The 27129-nt window shown below is 38.4% G+C and overlaps 1 protein-coding gene across 1 annotated transcript; it reads left to right on the forward strand.

Moving 5' to 3' along the window:
* Window positions 1-2753: 2753 nt before the first annotated feature.
* On the forward strand, window positions 2754-14509 carry LOC134529643 (endocuticle structural glycoprotein SgAbd-8-like). The gene is made up of 3 exons (XM_063363953.1): window positions 2754-2826; window positions 7243-7370; window positions 12081-14509. The coding sequence occupies exons 1-3, from the start codon at window positions 2818-2820 to the stop codon at window positions 12382-12384; spliced, it is 441 nt and encodes a 146-aa protein (XP_063220023.1). The 5' UTR covers window positions 2754-2817; the 3' UTR covers window positions 12385-14509.
* The last annotated feature ends 12620 nt before the right edge of the window (window positions 14510-27129 follow it).

A 27129-nucleotide genomic window follows, 5' to 3' on the forward strand; every position in this document is an offset into this window, starting at 1 on the left:
CAAGCGTACAATGAGCGTAACGGGACAATGTGCGTTACTGGACACTGTTTCGTGAGTGCAGCCGGCGTTCATCGATTTATTAGACGTTGTCACGTCAAAAAATCACTATCGAGGAAACATTCAATAATTTCTATCATTTTCTAATATATTTTTACAAAACGTACGTTTTAAATTTTTGATTTTCAAATGCCACATATCGTCCTTAATTAACATTTATGCCATAACTTGTACATAAAACTTATTCCATATGTTTTATAGATAAATGTGATATTTACAATATGTACAACGAATTAAAATACGTGTCCATAAAAATTAGGTATTTGGCTTGATCATACAATGTAATGTTTTGATGTGTATTTTTGGTTTGCGACCAGCAAAAAAATAAATAAATAATGGTGGGTTGTTATCTCTTGTCGCGAGAGACTGGCAGGAGGTTGTGGTCGGGTGAGGTGGCCGGAACGAGAATACCCGCTGGAAGAAACGTCCGCCACGTTTCTAACTAGCCACGAGCCCGCCGGGAACAGACCCCGGGCGCGAGCTGTCGTCTGCAGTTGGTGAGCAGGCGCCGAGATGTGACCGCCACACAGAAAAAAATTGGCTGTCTGTAAAGTCGGTTTACGGACTATAGTTTATCGTGACAACGTCATAACAAAACATTGATGAAATGATTTCATACTTTATGAATAAAATTTAATCAATTTTATTTTAATAATAAAAGAATAAATACTTGAAATTATACTAGAAACCATATTTTTCAAATGCAAGAATAATTAACCTTTATTGCCAAAATTGTTGTTGTAATAAGCAATGAAAACCACATTAACTTTTCACTTCACTTTATAAACAGTCGAGTGGAAGAGAGATAGATGCGGCGCAAGCGTACATTGAGAGTATCGGGACACAGCGTAACGAAACAATGTGCGTAACGGGACACTTTTTCGTGCGTGCAGCCGGCGTTCATCGATTTATTAGACGTTGTCACGTCAAAAATAAATGTTTTGTACTCTTACAAACCTTTGGAAACCAGTTGCCAAGAAATAGATTATCATACTACAAGAAATATATCGTTACTTTGTACAACAAATGGCTATGGTTACTTCTTCATGTATGAAATACGTTTTTCGAGATAATACTGATATTTTTATTACGAGAATTAACGAACAATTTTATATTTTAAGCATACATATTTTTTTTTAAATCATGGAAAATATATTCATATATTGAATAATTGGAATTTATTTTGTTTTACTATGCTTATTAATGTGCATAGTTATTATTGGAAAGCAATTCAGGGAACGGTTTATAAATGAACTATAACTATTGGAAGTACTGGGAAAACAGAAAAGTCCGAGGTAAAAGAATCCAAGCCCAGTATTACCGCGAACAATATTTGGTAGTGATACGATCGTTCTTCGTGCAAATGTATAGATTTACAAATATCTGTTATTTTACAGGAATATTTCTGTTCTATTAAAAAAAAAGGGGGGGGGGGTGTGGCTGTGTCATGGAAACGGCCGTGTGTTGTACGTGAATTCGTGTAGTAGGTACGTAACAGGTAATATTTTCTATACAAAATATAAGATACGCTATTTATTTTATTTTAACACCATATTTATTCACTGTAACTATTTTACACTAATGTTTTATATACACAATCGATAGATTTTGATGAGGGTTTGACGGTTGAAACCCAAACGAACGTCGTAGCTTCTCCGAGTCAAAAGTTATACTAAATGGAAATCTCGAACCGCACGTGATACGTCACAGTCCTCACTTAGCGTAACGAATTATATGATCCTTTAGCTATCCAGTGGTGTAATTAAATTTTGGATGGAGATGATAGATATGTAGCTGCAACATCAAACTGTATCCCCCGATTTTGTTATCATTCGTTTTTTGAATTGCCTCCAACTATGGAAGCAATTTTAAAGACGTATTCACGTCAAAAAAAATTACCGTGCAGTTGGGAATTCCTGTTTTTTCAACGCGAGCGCCCGCTTCTGACGTAATATTGACCCTGGGCCAACTAGTGAAGGCAAGTCGAGCATGACAGCTGGAATCCTGAAGCTGCTTCAACAACATGCACTAGTTGTGTAGCATATGCGATTAACACACACACAGCCACTGGCTGCACAGCTAAAAAAAGGTCTGTATGTCATTTTTATTCTTACAAAAATTATGCACTAGTGGTGCACTATTACCGCGTTGTCGCATTCGGCGAGACGTGTGCAGTGGGGGAAGCCTAAGATGTACATCAAGTTCTGTCCCTGCCCGAACACGCCCGAATATTCACCTTCGGCCAACCTCTGGTTTATATATATATATATATATATATATATATATATATATCTCTGTTTATTTTAATGTAGCTATACTAACCTAACTAACCGTCCATAGTGTTTTAAATTGTTTTAATGTAGCTAACCTAACCGACCACTTTTAACATTTGAATTAATTTTTTCCTGCGCAAAAATGAAACAAATCCCGAGGTTGGCCGAAGGTGAATATTCGGGCGTGTTCGGGCAGGGACAGAACTTGATGCACATCTTAGGCTTCTCGTGCAGTGGGGGCTGTGGGCGCACTCGACAGCTGAAGCGAGGAGTCACGCAACAGGCGCGTGTCGCATACCTCCTCACCCCACCCCCTCCCGACTCCTGGAGTGACCCGGGGGAGGAGAAGGAAGGGGGGGGGGGGGGTAGGAGGGACGAACAGCCCGCGTATAAATAAGACGCGCCGCCTGCCGGGACGTCAGTCGACAAGGGCTCGTCTCTTCACAAGTCCTCAGCCGAGCCTCACGAAGCGTCTTCGAGCCCGACCATGTTCCAGGTGAGTTCCGGCGCGGGTCTGGTCGCCGGGAAGCCTTCTTTTCACAGACGAGAGAGCCAAACCCCCGATCGTTAGGGACCGGAAAAATTCGCGGGTTCAATGACCTGTAGGATGAACTCCATAGTTCTACGTACACACGGTCAAATTTCACCCACTCATTGGCTGCTGTCTTGTGGGACGTCCCAACGTAGCAGCCTGTGATTCGATACAGCTTTGGTTGAGCGTTTCTCATTGGCTCAGAGTCATCCAGTTAAGTTGTGAGCCAATAGCAGAGGCAGCACTGAGGTATAAATATTTGTATTTTAGCCTATCGCGAAATGAACTCGCGAATTTTTCCGGTCTCTACCGATCGTGCATCTTCGGTTGTTGTTTTTTTTTTGGTTCGTTGTAAAAGGTTAGGTTAGCTATATTATAAATACTTTAAAACATTGCGGACGGTTGATTTGGTTAGGATAACTACATTAAAGATACTATGAAATCATGTAAACGGTTTCCTAGCCCTGGATAGCTACATATTAAATTGTTATTTGCTAAGCAACCATAAAATGATTTTACAGTATTTTTAATGTAGCTATACTTACCTAATATAACCAAACATCCACAATGTTTTAAAGTATTTATAATGTAGCTAACCTATCCTAATAGACCGCCAAATTTAATGCCACGCCGGTTTATGCAATGAGATAGAACGGAAAAAAAAGCGAGCATGAACTTCGGGGAACTTTGGGTGTGGCTCTCTCGTCTGTGAAATGAAGGCTTACCCTGGTCGCCACCACGTAGCAAACTCTGCCACTGGAGTGTTTGATTGGCGGTTTCCGGGGATAAACTGTTCATTAAGAACGAAGATTTCTGTCATGTAAAAGGTGTTCATAAAACAATGTCCCAGTTTCAACGGTCTATTTATTATAACAGTTTAATTAAGACTATTTGCGACAAATCGTACATCAAATCGAAAGTAAACCAACCAATTTTTTTCCTTACAGATATTCAATACGTGCACTTTTAGTCATGCGGCACGCATCCAACCTAACGTCCAATTCTTTCCACACTTTGGCTCACACGTCCGGAGTAATGGAAGCAATAGTCTCTTCAATTCTGTGTCTCAAACTCTGGTAAATCATTAGTTAGCGGTGGAACGTAGACATGATCTTTTATAAAGCTCCAAAATAAAAATAAAAATCTCATGGCATTATTTCAGTCCTGTGCTTTTCCCTTTACAAACACATCTGGTCGTTTCGAACTGTCTGTACCTTCGGCGGACGTTTATGCCACATGGGGGATCATAAGTAGACAAAACTCACGTTGAACTTAACTACACATTCACTCTTAGAACATTACAGAACACAATACGCTCCACGCTCAGGAGTCGCCATTTTGCGTAGGTGGCGCTGCAAGCGAGAAAACAACAAAAGCAGTACTCGCGCATGCGCTTATCTAAAACTATTCGAACTCTTTTTTAATTGCTAACGCTTATAGTCTATTCTATTAAAAATTTTATCTGGGGCATTCTTTTATTGACACACTATTTGACATTATAAAATAACGGACGATATCCTTTGAATAGGTTTAAAATGATTTCACGGCTTGTGGCATGAATCTGCGTCTTAGTTAAAGAATTGCCTATCAAACTTTAGGTCAATAGTGCAGCAGCGATCTTCACGTAAACATAGCCTGAAGATGGCCACTGCAAATTGGTGTGGCGTTAAAACATCGAACTGCACTTTAGAGGATGCGGGTTCAATTTCCGTTCCAACTATCTGATTTCCCCCCTCCCCGTTAAATACCAAAAATCCATAACCAATACCTTTCCCAAAAACTGAGATTTTTTTAAGGTTTCGGTCCTCTTTATCTTATGGCCTTTTTGTCGATGAGACATAACGAAGTATTTAACAAACTTTAAAAACAATTGAAATATGCAAGCCATAATTCGCTCTAAATAGTGGATAACAATAAAAAGTACGAGGGCTGTTTTTTTTTTCAACCTCCGAAAGGCTATATAAAAGAAGGAAATTTACGTAACATAGTAATTCTACCACCAAAAGTACAGTAGGGTCTTACTTATTTTAATACATAAAAGCCAAAACTATCGAGGCATTTGTCATATCGTAACACAAGCTTATCTATGCATGTTTCGAAGAAGTTAGCCGCCAGTGAATAGAGATAACAGGACAAGTGCCTTGATCTCCCGCTCCCTCACGACACCGCTGTAAGGCGGGTGGACTAATTGTGCGGAGTATTGTGCCATATTATTCATATTCTTGCGATAATTCTTGACGCGGGAGCCAGTGCGCCGCGCGATTAGTCCACCCGCCTCACAGTGGTGTCGTGAGGGAGCGGGAGATCAAGGCACTTGTCCTGTTATCTCTATTCACTGGCGGCTAACTTCTTCGAAACATGCATAGATAAGCTTGTGTTACGATATGACAAATGCCTCGATAGTTTTGGCTTGTATGTATTAAAATAAGTAAGACCATACTGTATTTTTGGTGGTAGAATTATTATGTTACGTAAATTTCCTTTTTTTATATAGCCTTTCGGAGGTTGAAAAAAAAAAAAACAGCCCTCGTACAGTGTAAGTAATGCCAATCAATGAAGAATCCAATGCGACGGTGAAGAATGCCTAATAAAGGCAAGGTAAAGGTGAGTTGTAGGAAGCTAGGGTCTAAGCGGCAGGACATCCATCGAGTGCCAGAAAGTTGCTTCGTGACAGATTCCTGCCCGACACCAGGGATCGAACCCAGCACCCTTGTCGCGCGCGTGTGACGCCTCGGAAGTCACGGCCTCCGGGGGAACCACGTGGAGTTGTTCGACTTCCGGTTCATTTGACTTCCTCGACCTGACACGCTGCAAGATACGCACTGAATAGCATTCTTGGTAACGTTCCTAAACATGTTGCACGGCATCAAATTAAACATTTATCTACGTCATAAATAAAATTTCAGAAAGATCCGTGGATTTTTCGCATCGAAAATCGCACTTTCTGAAAAACAGTAAATATTAATAAATTTCCAAATAGCAACATAAAAGAAACTGTTAATCTATGGCAGAATAATATAACTCATTATGAGATTTCTTTAATTTTTAACGTTTTTTCTCTTGTTCATTTTTAAGAGTTTTATTTCACAGTATAAATTAAAAAGTATATATATTTTTTCCCATGGAAATTTTTATTTATTTGAAGTAAAAATTAATTGCATTTTTTAAACATTCAGCAAAATAATTTTATAAAAATACTGCACGTAGACATAACATACACTCTTGGCACTCACACACACACAAGCTAGATTTTTCGAGTGTAACATGTATTTCCTGTAAAACAAATTAATTATGTAAATGACGTAAAGGAAAGGGTAAAGATTAATAACTTTGGTGAGATGCTGAGGAACGTTACTTTTTTTTTTTTTTCCAACGCTGGCTCCTAAGTAAGTAAGCGCAGGTGATTCGTACAAGTCACTCAAGGCAGCCGCTGTGGCCACAGACACGTCACTCCCGTGTTGGCGAAAGTTACTTTTCGGATGGTCTCTTTCGGGGGTGGTGTGTGTAAGGCAGGTCACTGTATGCGAACCAACCCCACTCAACAACGACCCAGGGGGGGGGGGGGAGGGGACATAAAAACATTTTTAGGAAAAAAAGCATTTATAAAATTGCGCACTGGCTATATCCTGCATCCTAATACTGATAACTAATATATTCGTGTCAAATATTTTATGTCTACTCTCCTAACATTTTAATCTACTGTACATGCTCAAAAAATAATTTTTACCATGTAAGAGTGGCATTTTCGTTAAATTTTTCCTTGCATGTGCTATTTTTTTGAGCTTCCGGGATCTGTCCGTAGCTGCCAGTAGTTTCTGGTAGGTTCCAGTAGCTTCCGGTAGCTACCGGGAGCTGCCAGTAGCTGTCAGTAATTGCCAGTAACTTCCAGGATCCACCAGTAACTTCCAGTAGCTTCCGGGATCTGCCAGTAGCTTCTGGGAGATGATAGTGGTCGGCGAGGTGGCAGGGTGGTCGGCGAGGTGGCAGGGTGGTCGGAGAGGTGGCAGGGTGGTCGGCGAGGTGGCCGGGTGGTCGGCGAGGTGACCGGGTGGTCGGCGAGGTGTCTGGGTGGTCGGCGAGGTGGTCGGGGGGTCGACGAGGTGGCCGGGTGGTCGCCGAGATAGCCGGGTGGTCGGCGAGGTGGCCGGGGGTCGACGAGATGGCCGGGTGGTCAGCGAGGTGGCCGGGTGGTCGCCGAGATAGCCGGGTGGTCGGCGAGGTGGCCGGGTGGTCGACGAGATGGCCGGGTGGTCAGCGAGGTGGCCGGGTGGTCGCCGAGATAGCCGGGTGGTCGGCGAGGTGGCCGGGTGGTCGGCGAGGTGGCCGGGTGGTCGGCGAGGTGGCCGGGTGGTCGGTAAGTGTCGCGGTGTGGTCCCGCAGATCGCCTGCATCCTGGCGCTGGGGGTGGCCGCCTGCTGGGCGCGGCCTCAGCTCGCCAACACGTCGCCCATCCCCATCATCAGCTACGAGAACGAGGGCGTCAACTTCGACGGCTCCTACAAGTGGAGGTCAGTCCTAGTCGTTCGTTCATACTTATTTTATTCAACAAAACATAACGGCCGACAGCATTCCATGTCATTATTTTATTTTAAATTTAAACGGTTAAAATTTTACGCTTTTTGAGTGTCTGAACTTCAATAAAATAAAAATAAAACTTTTTCTTTATTAGTTAGCAAAGTAAAAATTGGAATATTTTTGTGCACAATGGAAAAAAAAACAAATGAATAAATAACTTTCTTTTTGTGTTTAAAGATGGATGGTGAATACTAAATGCTATTGTTTAAAAAATCTTCAGAAAAAAATTATATAATTTTATTTAGCTTTCAAAATCATAAAAATTCACTTGATTTTAAAAGGCTAATAAAATAAATAATGTTTTGTGAAATAAATTAAACAATTCACATTGCAGCCAGTAAAATTTGCTTTAAACATAACAAGTTCCATTTTTGTATTCAAAAAATACATACAATTCTGGCTTGAGAACTTCTCATTGATGAGCAAAGATAGAGTTCTAGTTCAATTTCATTTCACAAGTTTAAAATTAAAGATCTAAAATTTACAATTACATAATCCATTTTCGTCGATGATACGGTTCTCATTCGAAAACCTGGTGCAAAGTGAATTGTTTTATTAAATATATCACGAAAACTCTTAACATTTCTAAAATCTGGCTATTTATATATTAAAAAAATGCAAAATTTATTTGAACATCAGTATTTTTCAACGCTCAAGAATTCAGATTTATAATTTTTAAAATCCTTGTGTTGTTTTTATTGGATGCTGTTATAAAAAGGTACACATTTAAATAATTACCTACCATGTTATAATTTTCAACCCAGAAGTTCTTAATGTAGTAAGTTGGATAAGTAAAATTCTTTTGGTCCATACTTACAACGTATAAGACTTCTTTAATACTTGGTTTAGTAACTGAATGAAATTCAGTATTACTTTTAAATATAAATAGGTAATAAACCAATTGCAAATTACATATTTTTGGTATAAGTGTCATTTCAAATCCATATAGTATATAAAAATACTAAATGATTTTTTAATAACATAATTAACTTGAATTAGCGGACACATACATATAGAATGGACCACAATGAAAATATGGCCATTTATAAGAAGTCTGAATACGGCTATCACGTAATTTCTAAATTTTTTGCCATATTAGAATTTTATTATTTCGGGTGTAAGGCAGCGTCATCCAATTTCCAAACACAGGGTTAATTTTAAAAATGTTAGAGTGTCATCAATGTAAATCACTAGGTGTATCTGACACTGCACAGCTGAAAATACATAGCTGTGCGATTTGAAATACTATAAGAACTTGAGCAGTATAAACAGACAGATTTCTCGGGCTTGGTGCCAGATTTGTACATTTGTACAGATTCTGTAAGAGGGGAGGCTACGCGAATTATTTTGCATCATTATTGTTTATTTGGTTTCCGGTTGTTTAAGCTGAAATAGTTTTAGAACTGCAGTTGATAGTTTAAACGTGGTTAAATCATTTAAATATGTGGTGTTTAATTTTAATTGAACACTTTAAATAATTTTATTCCTAGCATGAACTGAGACCATTAAATTGCGTGCTTCACCACTTTAAATAAACCATTCGTATGTAGCGTTTGTCGTGAATTTATATTTTCAAATTATTTTTCAGAATTAACTATAAAATATGTTTCTTTAGAACCCGTAAAATAAGATGCATATTTTATTTCTAGAAAAAAAGAATGTTTTAATTATGTATAGTTAAACTTTAAAAAATAAAGATTTTCATGGCAAAGGCCGCATACAAACGTTTATTTCAAAACTTCATACCACCCAAGTTCATCCTAGGATTGGATTATAAAGTGACATAAGTTTCTCATATCCATTTCATAAACACTTATTAATTTGATAAAACCACTTATAAACAATTTCTTATTGTTATATTGTTTTTCTACAACCATGTGCAAAAAAAAAACATTTATGGAAGCATAGTATGTAGTTCATATTAGTCCGTATTCAGTTAACATGAACAGCTCGCAAGCCAAACTCTGTAGAAAACGAGGCCAATTTAAGAGTCTCCCGCACCTTGAGGTGTTCAGCGTGTTCTAAGTTTCAAAGCGCCCAGAGCTCTTAGAGCGACAATGCCACGCGCGTGAGTCGCTTCGTCGCCTTTATGCGCTATAAATTATCTGTCACGTTGACTTCACGATGGCATCATACTTGTGCTCGGCTGAGTAACAAACTGCACTGCATGTCAGTTTATAAGAGGGTCTTTGTTCCGTGATGGTGCCCCACTATGGCCCTTATCCTAAAACTTAAAATTAAATTTTGAACCCAAGCAGCTAACAAGTGGGTTTTCTGTGGGCACTTCCGTTTCCCCCAGCCACGTTCATTTCTTAACTGCTCCATATGCATCTCATCACCCCTCGGCGTCTGTAGTGACCTGCATGCCAACTATACGTTAAGCCCTTCACTTGTTTTTCTTTAGTCATGTTGACGAAGTCATTAAAAAATGACCTACAGGATGTCCCGTCCATCAACTTCAAGCCGAGAACATTATATTGGCCAATTAAACACAGTCCTGAATTAAAAAAAAAAATTCAATAAGACTCTTGTTTACGAGTTAAAGGTATTTTTGACGTGACAACGTATAATAAATCGATGAACGCCGGCTGCACGCACGAAAAAGTGTCCCGTTATGCACATTGTCCCGTTACTCTGTGTCCCGTTACGCTCATTATACGCTTGCGCCGCATCTATCTCTCTTCCACTCGGTTTGAACAACCATCGATTTTACTTTTTCGAGGCACATTGAACTTGAAACACTCCCATTCGTTTCCTACTTTTCCTATCATCGTCCTATCGTTAACAGAATAACACAGATTGGAAGAAGTTAAATAGCAAACATATAAAAAAGTTATAGCTAAAATAATCTCTTCGTTAAAGTAATAAACATATTTGAATTAATGAGTGCAAATAAAAGTAAATTTATCAATTAAATTGAAGATTTCATTTCACTCCTTCTTTGTATCAATACAAAATAATAATAATTCAATAAAAATGATTCAATTTTATTCATAAAAGTATGCAATCATTTCATTAATGTTTTGTTATGACGTTGTCACGTTAAACTATCGTCCGTAAACCGACTTTACAGACATCCAATTTTTTTTAAAAATATTTTTAATCCCCACCCTGCTCAAAGTTATTAGATATTACAACTCAAAATTTTTGCTGCGTAATCATAAACAACCCTACTATTGAGACCAATTCCAAACAAAATCAGACATGCTATACTTTTGGAGGAACAATATTAAAGTTATAACTTGACTATTCACTCTATAAAAACATTTGCTTCGAAAATTTACCAAGTTATTTGCTTTAACTATCCATATTTTCAAATTACTTGCTATGTTAGCAAAGTGGTTTTTTTTACGCCATTGCTAGTCAGAATTACCCTGATTAAAAAATTTTTGCCGGATAAGTCTTCAATATAATTTTTTTTCCACCAAAATGTACAGTATGGTTGATTGTTTTGAATTGTTATCAATATCATACTTATTTATGATTGTTTGTAAAAAATATTAAGTTACAGTACTTAATAATTTGGTGCCGGTTCAAGATTTAAATACTGAAAAAAAAATTCTTATTACTGTTAAAAATTTTAACTTTAAATTTACGAAGAACGCCGGTTACAAATTATCCAGGCATCGTCGTTAATTTACAGTCACTAAGTTTAAGTTCACTTACTTTGAACACGAGTCCACAGCAGTAATCTTGGTACATTATCAAAAATTTGAAAAACTTGTTAATGCGCCTGAAAAAAAAATAATAACCGTTATTTCTTCCGCGTGTGTTTTTACTCTTAAAAAAAATGGGTGCGTGTACTTAGGTACGCGCGTGAGAAGTTATACTTCTTTGGCATCATTAAAAAACAGTTTTTAATTGCATGCAAATAATTCTCCATGGTAGCGTTAAACGTTTAACGCAACCTTGTTGGAAGTCGCATTAGGAGCATGGGCGTCGCAAGGATATATTTTTTTGGGAGGGGGGGGGGGGGACTGCAATTGATTTAGTTGTTGAGGAATATCCATCCCCTGGGAAAAAAAGTGGGTGATCCGGGGGTCTCCCCCCCCCCCCCGGGAAAATTTGGGGTTTGAAGGTGCAACAAGGTGGTTGTTAGGCATTTTCTTTCCTAAATATTCTAATTATAGTTGGTTGCAATATATAATTTATTTTTTATAAAAAAATATTTTCAGAGAACAAATTTGTAAAAAAAAAAAAAAAAACAGTGCTCACATTATCACGATTGGACTAAATTCACCATGCGCAACATATGGGTTATATCACAGAAATCGTATTTTTAATATAACTACGAAACTAAATATATTATTGGAGGGGACGAAAATGAATAATTTTATTATTGGGGGGACGGGGACGTGTCCCCCACCCGTCCCCCCCCCCCCCGTCCCCCCCGGTTGCGACGTTCCATGCTAAGAGTATAACTTCAAAAACCGAACGAAGATCCGGTCACGTTGGTTTATTCGTTTGGAAGGCAGGTGGTTGGCAGCAGTGCAGCTGACCAGCTGTTCTCGGGGGGAGGGGGGGGGGGGGGGTCTGGACAAGGCGGGTGTTGTCGCAGGTACGAAGATCCAGTCACGTTGGTTTATTCGTTTGGAAGGCAGGTGGTTGGCAGCAGTGCAGCTGGGGCGGGTGCTGTGTCGCAGGTACGAGACGGCCAACGACATCCAGGCGGAGGAGACGGGCTTCGTGAAGAACCTGGGCCAGCCCGAGCAGGAGGCGCAGGTGGCGCAGGGCTCGTACTCGTACACGGACCCGGACGGCGCGCGGGTCTCGCTCACCTACACGGCGGACGAGAACGGCTACCGGCCGGAGGGCACGCACCTGCCCGTGCCGCCGCCCATCCCGGAGGCCATCTTGCGCGCGCTCGCGTACAACGCCGCGCACCCCGAGGAGGACGAGTCGGCCGGCGCACCGCAGCCCGCCGGCGCATTCAACCGCCGCTACTGACCACCCCGTCAGCGCCACAACCCACATTTCAACTACATCATCCAGCCATCACCTCTTAACACACATCGGTAGGAACACCTGTATTTCGCGATTTCATTTCATGTCAAGGTATTTCACAAAACATTGTAGCTTTTTCTAAGAGTCATGGCTAGCGACTGGCAAAAATTCGCGGTTTGAATGACCTCTAGGATGGACTCCACGATCCTCTATGTACGCGGGAATATTACACCAGCTCATTGGCTACTGAGTTGTGACATCTGCTAACTGGGATGCTTATGATTCGATACTTCTTACGTTGAGGGTCATTCATTGGCTGACAGTCCCTCAGGCAAATTGTGTTCCAATCACTGAAGCGGCAATAAGTTACACGCACTTGGATTCTAGCCTATCGCGAAATGAACCCGTGAATTTTTCCTGTCTCTAGTCATGGCTAGAGACCTGCAAAATTCGCGGATTCATTCGTTGATAGGCTAAAATTCAAACACATATACCTCTTAGATAATTTTGCTATTGGCTTACTGTCCATCTGGACGAATCTCTACCAGTTATAAACCCTCAACCAAAGAAGGATCTAATCACAGACAAACCAGCTGAAACGACTTACAAGTCGGCAGCCAATGAACTTGCGTTATTTGCCCGAGTGTACAGGGGTATGTGCAGTCTTTTCCTGAAGGCCATCGAAACCGCGAATTTTTCAGGTCTCTAGTCATGACAAATTGTGAGGGTGCAGCAGTACGGTGACCACATTCTCATTGGCCCCGTCAAGAGCGGGACGACACCTCTCACCGACCTCAGCCAATAACCACAGGAGAAAAGCTACAGTATTTTGTGAAATACCTTGACACGAAATGTATTCGCGAAATACAGGTGTACCCTACACACAGATTAAAAATTTTTTTTTTTTAACGTTATAAATTCTTTCTTCTTCGCAGTTTCTGAGCCCCAAGCTTTATCTCCCGAACGAATCAACATCTCAATAATGCTCGTGTTCCAAATGGTTGATAAAAAATCCGAACGCTCAATTTCCATTGTTAACGACATCTCGCCTTGATTCCAATGTCTCACTTCACTATGTGTCAAATTGCTACCCTCAATAACACTTCGTTTAGGAATAGTGATGGGGAAAAAACGTTGCAATATATTCCACCTCGTACACGTCTGTCACGTGACTAGTGCATCGGCTAAATTAAAAAAAAAAATAGCTGACGTAAACGTTCACCATTTTCGGACTAACGTGAATAAGGTAGCCGCATACCATACCAAAATAAATTCATGACTATCCAATAACCAACAGGCCATACTACAAAATCATATTTAGGTTTGATTTTTTTTTTTAATTTTCGCGGTTTCCAATTGATACATGTTCATTATTTCGGAGAGAACTAATATATCAGTAAAATTTATAGAACCCATTTAACTCAAAATGTGAGAGTTACAGAAAAGAAGTATTTGTTTTGATTATTTTATCACAGCTAAAATATTAACATGTATGAATTTACAATAATAACAACAAATCGTGTATTTTACTATCCAAAATACATTTCCTAGCTGCTGTTCTTTTTTATAAACGAATTGATTGAAATATTTTTCATATATAAACATACGCACAGTTAGTTTGTTGGTTATCATGAACTTGGTATTTTGGGATGAATTTCATTTTAGAGTATTTAATAATACTATAGTTAGTTTCAATGATTAGAAACCTATCTACCAATGTTCAAAATAGCTACATAGAACACCACTCGTTTCATAAACAGATAAACACATATCAATTTTAATGTTTCGTGTTGCTTGCTTTTCATAAGCTACAGAGTAGCCTAAATATTGAAAAATAATTTTTTGTATGTTTGTAACATACGGCATACCATTAATAACTAAAGAAAAGCATTTTAAACTGTTTTGTGAAATAAGGATATTTCAACTTTTGAATAAATGTTTGCAACGGAGTTATTCCACAAAAAATTCAAGAAGCATATTTGAATGCTTATTTCATATAAATTTTTATTATCAGTATTTATTATTCCAGGAAACCATATCTTCCTGTTTTGTGTAATGTTTTTGTACTGTAATACTGCCATGATTGCAAATGTGAAAATAAAAAAATGTAGTTATAGTTGTAATGTCATACAAGCTATTTTAATATTTATTTTGAACCATTTCCTCTTTTATATAATTTAAAATTTCGTACAAATGATTTTAAGAGTTTATAATAATTTTTTATTAAATACAATATAAGTCTATATGTATTCCCAATTGCACTGCGTATCTAGGACTTTGTTTATGGTGTCGGCTGAGTGATGTACAATCGCTCATTAAATACAGTAACTTAATTGCTCAAACACTGTCTTTTGAGAAGTGTTTCAATGTGTTAAGGGCTGCTCTTTTAAACAAAAAATTCTTACAATCACCTTGATTGAGTTCTTTGGGAGAGTAAACCATGGACGGTATTAATCTCTTAGTTCTTACGAAAGTAAATATCTTCAATGTAACCTCCGTGCATACTTATATCATTCATTATTTGATCTAAATATTATGCTTTACATGCAATGCGAATCAAATTGTGACAACCTAGACTGAAAATATTATCTCATTAACGCCAGTTACGTCAAAAGTGTCAAGTACATAGGCTGTATCCCAATAATCCCACCAGCGAAAATATATTTTCATACAAATTCAGCCCTCATTATTTTTTTAACGCTTCTTTGTAAAATTATTATTCATTGCTACTCCTTTGTGTTTCTTAACGCAATATGTAAAAAAAAAAATATTGGAATGTATTTTGCATGTTAATCCGTGCAATTATAATGTGCAGAATATCATTAAAACATTCATTTTTAAAATTAATTGATTTATTTTGAACCAGAACAGGAACATATTTCTGGTTTAATTTAGGTATAACGCCGTCACTCCACGGTAACTAAAAATTAACACAATGCAAATGAAAGTAACAAAAGTAATATCTTAATAAACCTTTAATTGAATTGAACACAAATTTATGGAGTGCCATTACGAAATTAACTCCATTATGTTATGTTTTCATAAATAATTTATGAGGTTTATTAAAGCAAAATGCATATAATTTTAGGGTGTGTTGTCTGAGGTAGGTAACAATCGTTGTAGGTCAAATATACACTATTCAATATATGGTCCAAGTTAAGCCTGTATCACACAATGGAAGGTTTCGTATAGGCTTCACTAGAAGCTTACAACATAACTTCTAGCCAAGCACCCATGGTAGCAGCTATGGATGTTTCTATGGAAGAAACTATCACACACCCTTAGTATATTCAATAAACAAGTAAAATTCATTTATTACGGAAATAAGTACTGTTGTTTATGCCAAAATCTTATCTTTACGGAAAAAAAGGTACAGATTCACTTATTTAGGTATTTATAAACACTCGGATCATTTTAAAGACTTTTTAGCCAACAATTTCTACTTGTTAGGCGCAATCACTATTTACTTTTTTTTTTAATATGTAAAAATGAATTTTGTGTAGTGTTTGTTCGTTCAAAAAGTAAGTTATGAATTTGTACAATGCTTTTTATAATCACTTTAGTACATAACAAAATTAAAACATGTAATGGAATGAATCTTTGGTAAATATTGGGGAAGAAAATAAAGGGGTAAATTTGTGGAGGAATGGCTTCTAGGAAATAATCTTTATATTAACCAATAAACGTTCTTTCAGCAATAATATTTATCTGTCATATTGTTTATGGAATAATAATGTTGTGGGTTTTATTGTTATGGACAATTTTCAAGGATAGAATGTTGATTCCCATGACAGGAAAACAGGAAAGAGCTTGGGGAAGGGGGGGGGGGGGGTAGGATAAACTTTATTTACACATTAAATAATTATAAATAGGACATCACTAATGTATATCTGGTGTCATTTTAAATGCATTTCCATCCCGAAAAAGGTATACTTTATTACGAATAAATGTGCATATATAACTTACCACTATTTCTGATACGAAGAAAACCCTATAAAAGATTTACAATATTTGTATGAAAAACTACATGAATTTTGCAGAAACGACATTATATAGTACTTGTAAAATCATAAAAGACGATTTATAAATCTGGGCCAAAATTTTAAACATCGAAAATTTTCACACTTTAATGTAAAAGGTAAAGTTACGAGGCAAACAAAAAATTACCAATTCTCACAAACACACGAATTTTATAGGTTGGAATGACACTCATAGTGCAATTTAATTTAACTGCAATAAACTACATTTGTTCATAAGCCATCACGAATAAAACTATATAAACTACATTTTATCTTCTGTGGACTAAAAGCCTATCTACAAAACACCACGTAATTTTAATATAAATTCAAACCTAGGTCACATTTTTTTTACTACATGCAAATACAAATGGTTCAGCCAGTTGATTATTTAAATATCACTTCAAACACCCTTATTTACATTTTCCAAAAACGATCGAAAATAAGGGTGCATTTATATTATATTTTCAAAATCATGAAGCATTTGATTGGCAAAAGTTTTCGCATAAAACTTGCTGTAACTGCTTCAATATGAATAGACACAACGTGTACATCACATATCAAAATAATAATCAAAACATCTCAAACATTTCAAAATCAATATAGTTTTTAACACTAGGGGCACTCTTCCACTTCATTCTGATTGGATAACATTTCCAACTTGTACGAAACCTTCCACAGAAATTCGAACACGGCCGATTACCAAAACTTCCATGAAAACGGCCCGCACTCTGATAATTCTTTCACAGAACCATACATACCAGTTACAATGAAAGTTATTCCAAAAAAACTTTACTTCCATCGTGTGATATGGCTTTAGAGATCACCTAAGAGGGAGCTGCAAGGATGGTTAGTAATGTAATTGGAATACAATTTCTAGATCCTTGTATCCTATGATTACGACATGAAAACAAACAAATAGCAGAAATAGTACTGGACCCATCGTGGGTTTCTTTATTTTGTCCTGCATGCTTAGGTAACATAATCTGAACGTCTAATCAAAACACTAATCAAAACGCCTCGTAGAAATATGTTTTGCACTGGCCCCAAAAACTGATGTTATCATTACAAACCCAATATTTGCAACAAGCAGCTTAAGAATTTCGAGAGCAAGATGTGCGTGTTGTAACATTGTAATAGATGTACAAAATCACTATCGGTGCAGTTAGTGAATGTCTTTTATTAACTATAGTAAAGCGCTCCACGTTCCTTGCAACTGAAAACAAAGGAAAGGAATATTTACACACAGCTCAAAAGAAAAGGCACACGATACGTACGAGCGTCGAATGTCAGACAAGGAATGGCAACACCGCGTGTCTTTCTTCTGACGGCCCCCCCCCCCACAAAAAAAGAACTCGTTGCCGCCCCCCCCCCCTTTTTTTCTTCCGATCAGTGAGAACGGCGGCGGGGAAGAAGATGTGCCTGTCCCATCACGCACGACTGCCAGCGCTATCCAGCGGGACTGACTCACAACTTCGTCCTTCAACAGAGTCCGTGATGGTCAGAATCAGAAGGTGGTAGAAACTGTCTACTTTGATGTGAAAATTATATCATCAGTTTTCAGTTATTATTCCCCTTAACAGTAGCTGCGTAATGTTTTGTTTGAAATATAGTATGTCCATTAAAGAATGACCCAGTTTAAAATTGTAATGGTATCAACTGTAAGCGTCGTAGAGTTGTTGATTCAGGGTCAAAATTAAAGAGTTACTCAAGCAGTTTTATATAACCGCCTGCGTGAATACTGCTTTGTTGTTTTCTCGCTTGCAGCGCCACCTACGCAAAATGGCGACTTCTGAGCGTAATTAGTCGAGGGTGAACCTTGAAACTTTATTTGGCAACAGGATGTAGCCTCTCCTCATTGTAATCTATTTTTACGAGAGGGGTTGAACGTCGAAGTCCCTGACCGTTGGATTGGTCGTAATGGTCGAGACGACAGAGATCTTTTTCGCTGGCCTCCACGTTCACCTGACATAACGCCATGCTATTTTTTTTTCTTTTGGGGCTTCAGAAAAGATCGTGTCTACGTTCCGCCGCGACCTAATGATTTGCCCGAATTGAGACACAGAATTGAAAAGAGTCTATTTGTTCTATTACTCCAAACGTGTTAACCAAAGTGTGGGAAGAATTGGAGTTTAGGTTGAATGTTTGCCGTCTAACTACAGGTATACATATTGAACATTTGTAAGAAAAAGTAGGTAAATTTACTTTTCATTTTATGTAAGATAATTTTCAACAAGCAAAACTTAAATTATTATAATATACCATTGAAACTGGGACATTTTTTATGGACATTCTGTATTGTTTCATATTAGCGACAATTATCTCAAGGGGTCGAGAAAAAAGTCTTTAGAAAACTAATTATATCAAAACTCCCTTAGGAGGCTTGTTTTCAAATACGTTCATAGTTCTATAACATTTATATATAATATTAAGTAAAACTTTTGTCTGGAACCATTTTTGATACGACAAACTTACTGTAAGGGGTGACCTATGGTTGACATGTTGTATGGCTATTTTTGTTCAACCCTATTGAAATATGAACTTTGAAATTTCCCTTCGCCTGAAGGCCAATCCTAAATGTATTTTTTATTAACGTTATAATAGTGCAGCTCGTTGACATGACTTTTTTAAAATAATGAACGAGAATTCATCTGCACAGATACGTTTTGGTGACCATTAGAGAATTTGACTGAGAAGTCCTCAGAACAACTGATGTTAAATGCAACCGTTTAAGGCCACGTTAATTTATTCAGGCGCTTTGACCTGAAATCCAACCCGGTACCTCTCTCGCCGAAAGCTAGCAGTCTTCAGCAGTAGACAGCTACGCCGTGGAAACCTCCCAGGAAGGTGTAGTGCGGCAGCCATCTCTTTGTCACTGTCGGGCCTCGCTTCACGCACGAGTGGAGTCCTCGAGTGGCTAGGCCCGTCGCAGGGCTACCACAGTAACATCGACTAGAGAAAAAGCTGGTCAACACGAAATAAAATAAATAAATTTTACAACAAATTTATTTACAATGTTTTTAATTCCAGTGATAACAAATGTAAATTAAAAGTTAACACCAGGTTTTATATACTTATCAGTATTTATACGGATTACAAATCGCTGATTGCCTACTGAAAGTTAAAATTTTTACCAAAAATTATTGAAAAGAGTAATGGTGAATGGATATGATAGTTTCACTGAAACTTTTCGGATGCTCAGGCAAACAGGTTTTTTTTTCTTTTTTTCCCCTTGAGTGTCGGTAAAATTTCAGAGTAAAAATAAGCAGTGATATACTGGGTATAAGTATCTATAGGTCCCTCCAAACCCAGATTCAGGTTTAAGGTTCAGGAGCAATGAGCCAGTTCCGCCATCTTGGATTGTATCATCATTCCCGCCATCCTGATGACATATACATCGACCTTTGACCTTGACCTTGGACCTGGACAGTATCTTGTACGACCTTGACCCCGCCTCCATATTGACATCCGCCATATTGTTTTATTTTCTGGAGGCCACCATCTTTTTCGTCTGTTGGATGACGCCATCTTTGTTTCTGTTGTTAGTTCCTAGAGTGCGTCAGCATAGCTGTGTCTCATACATGTAAGGTCGATGTTTCATTACCTGCCAGTATTGTTAAACCATATATTCATATTAAATACGAGGGCTTTTTTTTTCAACCTCCGAAAGGCTATATAAAAAAAGGAAATTTATGTAACATAGTAATTCTACCACCAAAAGTACAGTAGGGTCTTACTTATTTTAATACATACAAGCCAAAACTATCGAGGCATTTGTCATATCGTAACACAAGCTTATCTATGCATGTTTCGAAGAAGTTAGCCGCCAGTGAATAGAGATAACAGGACAAGTGCCTTGATCACCCGCTCCCTCACGACACCACTGTGAGGCGGGTGGACTAATCGCGCGGCGCACTGGCTCCCGCGTCAAGAATTATCGCAAGAATATGAATAATAAGGCACAATACTCCGTACAATTAGTCCACCCGCCTCACAGTGGTGTCGTGAGGGAGCGGGAGATCAAGGCACTTGTCCTGTTATCTCTATTCACTGGCGGCTAACTTCTTCGAAACTTGCATAGATAAGCTTGTGTTACGATATGACAAATGCCTCGATAGTTTTGGCTTTTATGTATTAAAATAAGTAAGACCCTACTGTACTTTTGGTGGTAGAATTACTATGTTACATAAATTTCCTTTTTTTATATAGCCTTTCGGAGGTTGAAATAAAAACAGCCCTCGTATATTTTATGGGTAAAATAACACTCGAGGCGAGGTGATTAGAACCATGACAGGTTGGACCTATGTTATGGAAAACTTACACCTCAGACCCACGGCCATCAGTTTAAGAATTAAATAAGACATATATAAAAATAGGACATATTCGGACTTGCATGTATATGATTTAATACAGAGGATTTATTACTTACTACTAGAAGTGCTGGTGTTGAATATTGTACACGTCGCCTGCTAGAGTGCTGATACAGCCATATTTTTTTCATTACTTGCTACTAGGATAGGGTGACCAAACGTCCCGTAAAAACGGGATTGTCCCGTTTTTTAACGATCGTACACCGGGTCCCGATAAAGTCTCCCGGGACGCCTAAATGTCCCGTATTTACGTTGGGTTGATGATACACTTTTGTCGCGTCTCTCCTCGGACCGTCTTCCCCTCTTCACGACAGTTGAACTCACCCATTTTAGTTACCTTGTTTAATTATGTTTTTAAGTATGTCAGACTAACTTATAATAAATAAGTATTCACTGCAAAATTATTGTTTTTATTTATTATACGCCTCACAATTTAAATTAAATTACATATTCATAGGTAAATTGAAAACGATTTATAGGTCTCAAATTAGCAAAAAAAGAGCATGTTTCAATGATTACGTCTCGATGGAGGCCACTCGGACTCCCCTTTAGCTGGAGGGTATCGCCCCCAAACCTTCTTGGATGTGTTCCGTTTTTTCAAGTTTATGATTTGGTCACCCTATACTAGGAGCACTAGTGTTGTGTTTTGCGCACATCGTCTGCTAAACTACCATCATAATGGCTTGTTTTTTATCCGCTAGAGTGCAGAAGTCGCAATCACTAGATTGTCAGCTATTGTAGTGTCCCTCGTCTTGTCTCTCATCTTGGCCGCCATATTAGGTATATTACAACCGAAAGGAGAGAAAAATCTGGGAATACCTACAGTACAGGAAACATGATATGTGACACTGTGCGGTTGAAACGGAGAGTTTGCCAGTTTCTACTCGCTAATATCCTCTATAAATATTGTGTGTATGTTCTATATATATATATATATATATATATATATATATATATATATATATATGGGGAATTTTTGAGAGAACTTCATTTTTCACTCTAAGAAAAGCTGTCGAAGAAATATCCAGCTAAAAACGCTGTGTAAGTTTTACCCGCAGCGGGAGAAACGAGTAGTGTGACACCAACCTAGGCCAAACCCACTCGCCCGCCTTCGCCCACAATACACACTGGCACACGGACAGCAAGGTGATATCACCAGCCATTTTGTTCATTGGCAACAAAATAAAAACCTAGTTTGATGTAACAAATCTAAATATTTTGAAATAGAATGTGTTTCTTATTTTATATTTCCTCCCGTTATCCAAATGAGAGCAGTTAGTTTATATATATGCAAAACTTTTCTAGCCTGATTTAAATGACGTTCAGATGGATAGACAAATATAGGTTTAATAATGTTGAGAAAATGTGTGTCTCTACTACACGCACGAATACAAAAACAATATAACTAAAAAGACCTCTAAAGTTGCCTAATCATAGTTATTTCAGATAATTGCTTGATTTTAAAACCATAAAATTATATAGTCTTATTACATGGAATTTCTTTTAGTTAAAAGTTAAACTATCTCATATTATATCATGATTAAAAAAGAACTGAATCATAGTTTATAAAATATCATATTTTTTTAATTATATTTCTTCAGCTAAAAGTATTTCTTATATGCCTCCAGAGCTATTTATATAGAGATTGAACAAAGTCAGATGCTAACAGAAATGATCTATGATTTATGGTTTTGTGCGCTCTTGAGATCAATACTAACTTCAAAATTAAAAAAATATATATATTAATAAAATTGTGTGCTTGGAGTCCACGCGCCACAGAAGTGAATCTCCTTGCTTATTATTTTATTATGTATAGGAAACATAATTATCTTTGGCTGAGTTCGCAGATCAAAAACAATAAATGCAAGTATGTGAGCGCTTAATTATGATATTGTGCAAGTATGTGGGCGCTTAATTATGATATTGTGCAAGTATGCAAGTATGTAAGTGTGCAATTATGAAAGTGTGCAAGTATACAAGTGCAAGTGTGCAAGTATGCGAGTGTACAAGTGTGCAAACATGCAAGTGTGCAAATATGTAGAGTCATTTCTGCATCTCCCCTGCCGTCTCCTCCTCTACCGGTTCTTCCACCAAGTACCTAACTATTCCCCTCATGCGATCGGAATTTTCGTAACGCTCGAAATTTGTAGCCACCTCAACAAAGAAGTTTCACTTCAAAAACACGGACGTATCTATGAGATAGGCCCTTCCCAGTCGGCATTTAAATGTAACCGATACCCCTCTACATATCTATATTCTTTGAGTCAAAATTTTCAAAATAAATTGTAATACTTAGAGGTTCTGGCCAAATGTTCGGTGTTTTTGCACCACTGTGGGCCGCGGTGGTTGTGTGGTCAAATCGCACGCCTTCTGTTAAGGCAAAGCGGTCAAATTTCCCGGTTGCCTATAACTAGGGACCGGAAAAATTCGCGGGTTCAATGACCTCCAGGATGAACTCCATAGTTCTACGTACACTCGGTCAAATGTCACCCACTCATTGGCTGCTGTCTTCTGAGACGTCCCAACGTAGCAGCCTGTGATTCGATAAAGCTTTGGTTGGGTGTTTCTCATTGGCCCAGCGTCATCCAGGTGAGTTGTGAGCCAATAGCAGAGGCAGCACTGAGGTATAACTATTTGTATTCTAGCCTGTCGCGATATGAATTCGCGAATTCTTCCGGTCTCTACCTATAACCCAGGTTTTTCGCAAGAGCCGGTGGGTTTTTTTTATCGGGGTTACTGACTTTTCCCCTCCGTCGGTGCATGCCATCTTTGCCAGCGACCTCGGCGTTGTCTTTTCCACTCATCCTCCACCCCTGCCGACCAGTCGTGGTGTGCGTGCAGTGGGCGATTAGAAAGTCCGCAGCTGCACGGCACTGCTTCTCTCTTCGTTCTCGCACGCAGTCACTCCATAAAAAAAAACCGTTTCTTAAGACCATTACATAATTCGCCGCCCGTCTCTGCGGTGAAAGGGTTAAAGTGCGTTAATTGTCAACACTAGAGTCGTAAGTTCAAGTCTCATCATATGGGAGAATGTGCATTTGGGATCTATTAGCTCGTTAGCAGTCACCCAGTTGTCTTAGAGAATAGGAGATCAGATGTACGATTAGATCTTAGAGTATTTTTGCCCCCCTTCTTAAGAAACGGTAAGCGAATAGCTGAACGCCGTAGTGCAACTAAATGCACGTTGGCTTTCGTTGCGAGAGTTTTTGGTTTCGAGTCCCGGATAATGCTTGGGTGTAAATTGTAATGGTCTAGTTTTTGTCCCATGTCACAGTTAAAGAAACCGTCAATTAAAAACACACGTAGGCTATGTACTTTCTTAAGTTGGCTCGTTGGTAATAAAAATGAGCAAAAAAAATTATATATTATTTAAAATAAAATTAAATAGTTACCTGATGTACGCATTGATTGTGTGTGATTATAACCAAAGTGATAATAAATTAAGTATGAAGTGATTTTTAACATTTTACTGATATAACAAAGATTCATGTGTGTACTTACTAGCAACATATAAAAAATTTTAAGCCTTTGGCACAATATTCTTTTCAAGTGAATCCTAAAAGTTATTTTTTTCTTAAAAGCTGACCATGGTTTGAAGATAAATGCTGGATTTAAATACAGTTCCTAAACTACCATTATTTAATTTATTGCAGTTGATTTGTGGCACCCCGGAGCTGCATCCGGAAGGGTTCCTATCACCCCAGCTACCGCTTTCTGCATCGGGCTTATAGACTACCCGCCATGGACTGTCGGCAGAACATTTCGCACACCCAAAGCAATACTGCCCAAAATAAACCGTTTTTAGATTTAATATATAGCCATTTTTAATGTCACAAAGTGGCATTTTACTTTTTAAATATATTTCAGCTGAATTTCAAAGTAGATTGTTATTTTAAATATGCCTTTCTTTTGTATGCGCTTCAGAACAACATTGTCACATGATGTATTGTTACGAACACGGGAGACAAGGCGGCGATGCGCGCCAGGTACCTGAGTGGCCTGGCGGCCCGACACGGCCACTGACTTCAAGCGCGCATACCCTCAGGAATTAAAGCGGCCCGGCCTCAGCACCCTCCTTCCTCGGTGCTGATATCCATCCCTTAGCGGCCTGGTGATTCCATGGGCTTACTGAGGTTGTCGCGTGGAGTGGCGTGAATAGGTGCCGCTGTTCTGGACGCTTCGAGTGTCGGGTCGGCCCGGGATGACGCGACACGTCACAACCACTCCAGTCAGTTCCAGAAAGACGGCCAACTAATATAAAAGCTGTGACACCGGCTTCCATGGGAGTTCCAATCGGCGAGTGAAGTGCGAGTTCGACGAGCTGCGCAGACGCGGAGCGGCGGGACCGTGCGTGTGTGACCGAGTGGCGCGAGACTGTGTGTATGTGGACAGGTGCGATGTAAGGGGCGAACACTGTTGAGCCTAGCTCCAATGAGGAGTGTGAACCATGGATTTAGTGATTTGTATGAACATACATTAAGTGTAGGGATTTAATTAGAAATGTAAATATCCGTAGCAAATAAAACTATATAAAATTAATTGGGCTATCCTTACAAACATATTTTTCCTTACTCGTAACAGTATTTTGGTTGCATTGCACAAAGTCTGTCGGCAATAGTACAATCACATAATAATCCCAAACTGCCACATATATAAATGTGACACTTTAATGTTTTAAAAATTTATAACATGCCACTTTTACAGATGTGGCACTGTTGCAATGTGATTTACATTGAATCATGTACCACAGTTTTATTTGTGGCTGTGCTATATTGTGAAGATAGTTTTATTGTATGACACATTTTATACTAAAGCAGTTTTGCATTAAAATGTACTTAGAACTGCAAATTAAATTTTTAATAAGTCGTTTCGTTATCTGAATAGTATGCTTCTTGTGTGGTGACAGTATTTTTGAGGTGTGCGACTGGAAGGTGACTGTATAGGGTGTGTGTTGGTACTGGTCGGTTCTCGGGCTGTTCTCAGTTTATGGTTGGGCTGTGCTCGGACTGTGCTCGGTCTGTGCTCGGTCTGTGCTCAGGCTGTGCTCATCCTGTGTCGTTTCGCATCTATTGCACAGCCTGATTCTAGGATTAGATTTCCTGGTTAAAACTCGTTGTGTTAGATGTAGCCAATAACAAGCTTCATTTTGGTTTTGCCCTGGAACTTAAAATTGATCTCACTTCTGAGCATGATATGCCTGCTGTGCTGATATGCGATGATGTAAACCAGGTGGCGGATAACAGTAAGGTGATTGCACACTTAGTATGGTCTTTCGCGGAGGTTATAACTAAGAGGCTCGGCAAAAGCGATCTACTTCCTTATAATTTCTGTCTTAAGGATGACACACCTGTTGGGTCGAAATACCATAAGATATCATCTCCAAAATTACAGGCGATGAGAGATATCATTGACAAGTTGTTGTAGGCTGGGTTTATTACTCCGTGAGTCGAACTAAAGTACGCCTACCTGTTTAGTCCCTAAAAAGTACTCATCCGAGTATCGGTTAGTACAAAATTGTATACATTTGAATGATAAGATCCATGATGATGTCTTCCCTCTGCCCACCGTGGAGAGTGCTCTCCAACATCTGGGCAAGACCAAATTATACTCAGTTATTGAATTAAATGCAAGCTTTCGCCAGTGTTTGCTTCACACTGACTGTCGCCAATACACTGCCTTCTCCACCAATTGGGGCACTTTCTTTCCAACAGAATTCCATTGGGTGTGAGTTTTGGCAGCCAGGCATTGGATAGAGAGCTGGATCGCATCCTGATCGACATTAAATTCAAATATGATTTTAATCATATTTATGACATCATGTTCTACAGCTCATTGTTTGAAAAAAATTCGAAACACTCAAGAGAGGTGTTTACCTATATCAGAGCCACCAACCTCTCTGTATACACCAGTAATATTGCCCATGGTAGGTAATTATGGACCCTGACAAAATTTCTCCGCTTGTAAATTTTCGCAAGGACAACATATTTTAGGGATGTTAGGCCATTTTACCCAATTCATTCATATTTTTCCACCATAAATGAGCCTCTAAATTCGTTGTGCAAACAATTATTTTGTCTTAGGAGTTCACCCAACAAAAGACAGGGAAAACTGAAACATTAGATGACTTGATGTAAGTTTTTGGACATACGCCATTGCTAAAAACTTTTTCTGTTGAAGAAAAAATAAAAAATAAAAAAATATATAAATAAAACCCAAAAAAAAAAAGAAGTCAAAAAACACAAAATTAAGCAAAAAATTGCTGTTGGCAACAAGGATATAAACACCACAAAATATTCCGTGACAGGAATATGGTCAACAAAACAAAGAAAAACAAAGAAAAATGTACTAAGAGAACGAAAAAA

The sequence above is a fragment of the Bacillus rossius genome, chromosome 2, assembly GCF_032445375.1.
Source record: "Bacillus rossius redtenbacheri isolate Brsri chromosome 2, Brsri_v3, whole genome shotgun sequence".
In the NCBI taxonomy this organism is placed as follows: Eukaryota; Metazoa; Arthropoda; class Insecta; order Phasmatodea; family Bacillidae; genus Bacillus; species Bacillus rossius.

Bases quoted from the DNA above. Each gene is read 5' to 3' on its own strand.
- LOC134529643 (XM_063363953.1), top strand. The intron at 7,371-12,080 runs GTCAGTCCTAGT...GCTGTGTCGCAG, and splicing joins GACGGCTCCTACAAGTGGAG to GTACGAGACGGCCAACGACA.